The sequence below is a fragment of the Perkinsus marinus genome (assembly GCF_000006405.1).
Source record: "Perkinsus marinus ATCC 50983 genomic scaffold scf_1104296962770, whole genome shotgun sequence".
In the NCBI taxonomy this organism is placed as follows: Eukaryota; Perkinsozoa; order Perkinsida; family Perkinsidae; genus Perkinsus; species Perkinsus marinus.
The window spans coordinates 1,601-7,924 of record NW_003205331.1 but is presented as its reverse complement, the minus strand read 5'-3'; the positions used below and the strand labels follow the sequence as shown (position 1 = coordinate 7,924).

Here is a 6,324-nt window from a genome sequence, read left to right as displayed (position 1 = left end):
CGTTAGATGAGTCAGAGACGAACAGCAGTTGGCTCGAAGGGGTAAATCTTACTTTGCGTCGTTTAGAGACACCACTACCATCATCACCAGGCGAGAGATCAATGTGTGACTGTGAAGATCGAAAGGCGGGCCTATAAGCGGTAAAGGTTCCTATTCTACATCCAAAGAATGATATGCGAGGTCGGATGATAGAGAAGTCATGCTTACACTGTTATCCTGAGATCACTGGTCGCATTTGTACTCTGAGAGGCTTGCAAAGATGGACTGAAATATAAAGTTCATCACGTCCGCCCGGCATTATCAGCGATAATGACTGAGACCTACATCTGATCGACACTAGGCGTGGTATTCTTGCGGCCGGGGACTCCCTCGGATACACTCGATATGCCAATGGCGTTCCCGAGGCAGACAGTGGATGGAACAGAATGAGTAGATAATCCATCTAGATTGCGGGACTAACACGGAGCTAGTCAAAAAAATATACTCATCGTGATTCACTACATCGTTAGTGTCATTTCGCCCCTGGCTTCGTCGATGCATCATTCCAGAGTTCAACTTCTTAGTTTTCTCCAACGCAATATCCTAAGGCACTGGATGGACGCCCCTATGGATCACAGATCGTTAGACCTACACTACTGTCATCCAGATCCTCCATTATCGCACTTGTTGCGCTGTCTGAATGTCTGAAATATGACAAATAAAAGCCGATAGAATCATTACTATCACGATTTTTTATCAACAGAACGGAGCGAGGTCTACCGAGAATCGCATCCTCGAGGCAAACGAGACTCCTCAATACTCAGTACGGAAAATGATGTATGCAAAAGAATTTAGGAAAATAATATTTTCAAAATATAGCAGAAATTCCGATCTTGGAATTCGAACCGAGAATATCTTCTTTGTTGTAGGAGAGGACCCCAATTCGTCACATTCGGTGGTTGATTCGACAATACTGTACAAATTATAAAGCAGCGGAACCGAACACAGGAATCGGCCATCTGTGACACCCGTCACTCTATGTCATACAGTCTGTGATGCAAGTCTAGTAAGATATTATCTCAAAGATAGCTACATGATCGACACCTTACATGGATGTTCTTGGCCTTGTAAGGAATTGGGAGCCAACGTTTTCCGAGCCTCCACTCCCTACCGTACGGTTCGACATGGTAGAGCCAGGAAACCCCGAGTCCCTCGTATCATGGACCTGAAAGAGGTCTGTCCAACCAATTACCCGCATAGTGAACTTGTCCAGCGATTTGTATTACGTTTTGATTATCATACTGGGATATCTGAGTTTGCAATGCAGTAATCTTCTCATATGCCTCAGCCTGAAAGTGAACCAGTTGTGAAGCTATTCAGTAGCTCGATGTTGTACTCACGCGAGTTTTCTGCAAATCCTCCATAATTCTTCGAGTCTCTTCTTCGGCTCTGGATACGTCCGAAATATGCCTAACGTTTTCATCAGCAAGCTCCGACATTCTCCGCTAACACAGGGAGTTATCATCAAAAATACTGAACACCTCGATGTGATATCACTTTGGTTTCCTCCAGCTGGCATTGAAGTGATCGTGTTCGTTCCTTGGAAGCGAGTTCACCGTTCTCTGCGTCTCGCTGACAGATAAAAGAGCCTCACCATCTCACCGAGAACATGCTCAGGACTTGGGATGACCGTAAATTGATCAGAATGATGCCAGCAGTATAGGCAAGGACCAGTTATCACCTTCACTTTTGCAAATTGGTCCTTCAAAATCCCTATCTCTTTTTCGGCAGCACTTCTCGAGGCAGCATCACGTTCCTAAATTATTAACTATCAAACAAAAGAGTCGAGAGCGCCATACATATTACCTCCGCTGTTTCCACTTTTTTCTTCAAGGCTTCAATCTCCTTCTCAGCATCGGCCAGCGAGGTGATGATCTCCGTAACATTCCCCTACGATACCACTTATCCACTTAGGACAGTCGAAAGTTCGAGTTGTTCACCTTCGCTGATTCCAGCTCTTTCTTCAAGGCTTTGACCTCCATCTCGGCATGAGTCCTCGCAGCGGTGTTCTCAACCTCGCGTTCCTGAACTCCCAATACTTCGCCGAGAATAATAACTGCTAAGGAATCCAAAGGTTTGACCTTTGCTATGGCCAATTGTTCTCTCAATGCCTTAATCTCCATCTCGGCATCATTATTTGGAGCGGTATTACATCCCTAAAGTGCCCATAACTACAAATGTTGTTACATCAAAATGATAGTCTATCATCAAATAGTATTACTTGAGCTGGAGTATTAGTCACCGCGGTTTCCCAGAGGTTACTCCGTGTTCGTCTCGCTCGCTGCCGCCGTTTGGCTGATGAACTGAGCTCAGCCATAATGACGATTGCAAAGTGTCACCAATTCCAATGAACTGCCCTATAGGAAATAAGCGAAGGACATAACACATCAATGGACCACAAAAAACTAACACTCGAATGAGTGGTTAGCCACAAGGGATAAGACGCATCAATGAAGGCCTTTCACATAGGGCTGACACTTTACTGAACGATCAGCCACAAGGGATAAGACGCATCAATGAAGGCCTTTCACAAAGGGCTGACACTTTACTGAATGATCAGCCAGAAGGGATAAGACACATCAATGAAGGCCTTTCACAAAGGGCTGACACTTTACTGAACGATCAGCCACAAGGGATAAGACGCATCAATGAAGGCCTTTCACAAAGGGCTGACACTTTACTGAACGATCAGCCACAAGGGATAAGACGCATCAAGGAAGGCCTTTCACAAAGGGCTGACACTTTACTGAACGATCAGCCACAAGGGATAAGACACATCAATGAAGGCCTTTCACAAAGGGCTGACACTTGAGTGAATGATCAGCCACAAGGGATAAGACGCATCAATTAAGGCCTTTCACAAAGGGCTGACACTTGAGTGAATGGTTAGCCACAAGGGATAAGACGCATCAATGAAGGCCTTTCACAAAGGGCTGACACTTGAGTGAATGACCAGCCACGAAGGATTGATCCAAGTCTCACTCCCCACACTACATCCTCCTCCGCTGCCGATGGTGTCACAAGTTTTCTGCAATGCAAGACATCCATTAGGAAATGATCCAGACAAGGACCTAAAAGTGGTGTCACTCCCATTAAGATCATCACTGGTGTCAGGTGTGTGTGTAACTGGTGCCGGGCATTACGGGCCTAGTGGCCTATCGCCCTTAAACATACAATCGCCGACTCCAGTGGTCGCGAGAGGCTCAACGACAGCTCCCCAAGAAAACAATGAATGAGTAAGAAAAGCAATGAATGATTGCTGAAGTTAGGTAAAGGGTATGAGGTAAATGGTATGATGTGTACGGTAGAATAGAGGTTGAGACAGCTAAATGAGGTAACGAGAAAGTTTAGCAATGCTCAATGCCTGTTGGGTGTCAGGTGATTTTAAGGCTACAGTAGTGGCGGGGAAGAGTGAACGCGCTCATGTAAAAAGCTCGAGCCACGACGATCGATTCGGTCAGCGCAACTCTTACTAGTGACAATACGTAGAAATGACGAACAACAGTGGGCTTGTCCAAGTGAGACTCGGCGAATTCATCTAGTTCGTAGGACCGATTTTAATCCTTGCTGCTAGTTGCGGCTCACTAATCGTATCGCTAGAACCTAGTAACACGGAAGAGTGCCGTGGCTATGAGTGTCATCTTACTGCACCAACTTGGTGGTGCCACCAAGTAGCAGGATTTGTGTTGCAAGTAGATTTATTTGAATCGACTCTATCCAATCAAACTGTTATATATTACCCTACTGAACGTTATTCAACTAGCTGCGACTGTTTAGTTATCAATTGAATCTAAACTACTAAGAGTAGTGGACCCCACTACATTCGATCCTGATCGTGAAATAAGAGTACACGAAATCTGTAGCCGACCTCGCTTCGCTCGGTCGGCCCTAGACTCAGTACCGGTGTCATCGCAAATCTAGGCAGCTTACTGCATGGAACAGCACTTTTCGCATAGAATTGCAGTAATAGCTTAGATTAAGCATTCTAGCTTAGACTTGCAGGAAGCGCATGGATTAGACCAATTTTCCGAGGATTTATCTGAACCATGGCCCCTTTGACAATTGGCTATACATCCGCACCCCCTGAAACTCAGAAGTGAGTCTGAACTATGCTATAATATACTATATTGAAGCATAGTTCAGACCTCACTCTGTGTTTTAGAGAGTATATAGCAGCTATATACTTCAGGAGCACTACTCGTGGTAGAGATACACCTAAGCCATTACCTGTAGCTCATCCAAGTGGAAGTGCGTTGGGAACATATTGTTGCCGAATGCAGGGAGTAAGCCGACAGAAGAAGAGGCCGATGAAGATGATGATGATGATGGACCGCTTGGTACCTCGGCTTGTAGCTCAGAACAATTCTAACGAGAAAAATTCTGGGGTATGCCCGGTTCCATGTTTCACACATCAAGACTTACCCGCATCGCTCCGGGATGAGGAAATCGGAATTTCCGATTTCCTCATTTCCTCCGATTCGGAAACCATCCCGCAATCGTAATTACGACAAAGCCTTCGTCACGAAGGCGACGCTACTGAGGACGACTCTTTTTCGTATCATAAAAGACCTCTTCCGCAGAGGGCCTGTCATCCTTGCAACCTGCTCCTCATTCTTCTGGGTTTCCTTCTACTCCCAGTATACTTGTGCCTTCCCAAAGCACAGTCTCCAGATCCTGTAACTGTGTGACTAACAGTCTAATCGCTTGCTTGTCTGGAGGTCAAGAGTCTTGCCAGCATGTCGTCTTGACTCAAGACGACATGCTGGCATGCCCATGTCACTGGGTTCTGTCTCAGCACCTTATGCTTTTCGATCATTTTCAGAGGTCCCGATCACTTAAGGACCTTAAGCTCCTTCCCTTCACCTCAAGTTTAGGACTTCCTTAAAAATCCCGTTTAGGTCCTTAAATCACTAAGGTCCCTAGGTTATAGGCCCAATGAGTCCGGATTCGATCTGCAGCTCCGATCTGAAACCTTTAGATAAGAAACCGACGGATACGACAGGATATCGGGCGCAATCCAGCCGAAGATGCGCTGATAGAAGATGCCAGAACGTGCGGAATTCACTTCGCTTCCCCGGTCCGACCGGGAAAACGAAGCGAATCTCGACCGGGCGGGATAGCCATAATAGGTGATACGGATTCTTATCTCATCCTTCTGAGCCTGAGGGCTGCGAGCTGTTTCATGCAACGAAGAATGTGCGAGCGAGGTGCGCGAACGGCACGATTCTTTCATAGGTACGCGAACAACTTCGCACTTCACGCAGTGCGCGAAATCACGCGCAAGAATTCAAGTACGTTGTCCAACCGTTGTTTTGTGGCCTCTGGAGAGACTGAGGAAGGCCACAAGGAAGGTAGACTCAAGAGACGGAGTCTACAGCCGCAGCCTTAGAGCAGAAAACGTGATTCTTAAATCATGTATTGCTCATCATTAAGGACCGCTCCAATGGAGTCAAGTGCTTTGCGCGCAATAGCGATTTGCACTCGTGCAAATGCGCGAAGGATGGCGCTATGATAGCGCCGCTATCCACTGCGTGCATTGCTGCAGTGCACGCAACGCGAGTGCACACCCGTTGAATCAAGCGAAAGTTTTAGGTATCTATAACGATGTACAAGGATCATGGAGGAGAGAAGGACAAGTACCTATACGGGTGAAGCGCGATTCATAAATGAGCGTTTCATCCAAGGAATGTTCGGTGCCGAAGTGTTTGATCCATCGCTAATTTCGTGCCAGATTCTCTCTTCGTACGACATCTTTCCGTATACAATCGTTTCATTGAAAAATGCTCTGACCTCGCCGTTTGTGCTCTGATCTTTCCGACCGAGAGTGATTTTGTCCGTATTTTTCGTCTACGGGTTAGACGTTCAGGTCCTGAACTTCAGGAGTGATTCATTTAGGGACGAGCATCTATACAATGCTGTTATCAGAGACTTTAAGCTAAGAATTCTAATTGGAAACCGAATTGTCACAATAAATGATACATCAAGTCATACCTAACAGCGAATCATTTCACTTTACCTCGCTCAGATGTTCTCTTACTAAGAAATAGAGTCATCGCAAAAGAGGATACACCCAGTCATGACAAATAGCAAAGAATCTTCATCTGTCTTCTCCAGCGAACTGGGTCTATGTCTTAGCGGTCTAGCTGCTTCAGGTGGCCACTGCACTATTCACGGACGCTTTTACACAATCAAGATTACAATTGGAGCACTTTGTACTTGTACGAAATGACAGGAATGTGGTAAGCACACAAGCAAATGTCTCGAAAATTCTTACGTATCCTCGTT

The 6,324-nt window shown here is 45.9% G+C and overlaps 2 protein-coding genes across 2 annotated transcripts; one reads left to right on the top strand and one right to left on the bottom strand.

The window, feature by feature from the left end:
- Nucleotides 1-320: 320 nt before the first annotated feature.
- On the bottom strand, nucleotides 321-2,356 carry Pmar_PMAR000523 (Fibrinogen- and Ig-binding protein precursor, putative; the record flags this gene model as incomplete). The annotated part of the gene is made up of 9 exons (XM_002771424.1): nucleotides 321-455; nucleotides 1,151-1,204; nucleotides 1,266-1,328; nucleotides 1,380-1,484; nucleotides 1,537-1,611; nucleotides 1,721-1,795; nucleotides 1,846-1,929; nucleotides 1,980-2,195; nucleotides 2,261-2,356. The coding sequence occupies 9 exons, from the start codon at nucleotides 2,354-2,356 to the stop codon at nucleotides 321-323; spliced, it is 903 nt and encodes a 300-aa protein (XP_002771470.1).
- Nucleotides 2,357-4,962: 2,606 nt separating this feature from the next.
- Pmar_PMAR000522 (hypothetical protein) lies at nucleotides 4,963-5,168 on the top strand (the record flags this gene model as incomplete). Its single annotated transcript, XM_002771423.1, has 1 exon — nucleotides 4,963-5,168. A coding segment is annotated over one exon (206 nt), but the record flags the coding sequence as incomplete, so codon positions are not given.
- Nucleotides 5,169-6,324: the final 1,156 nt, after the last annotated feature.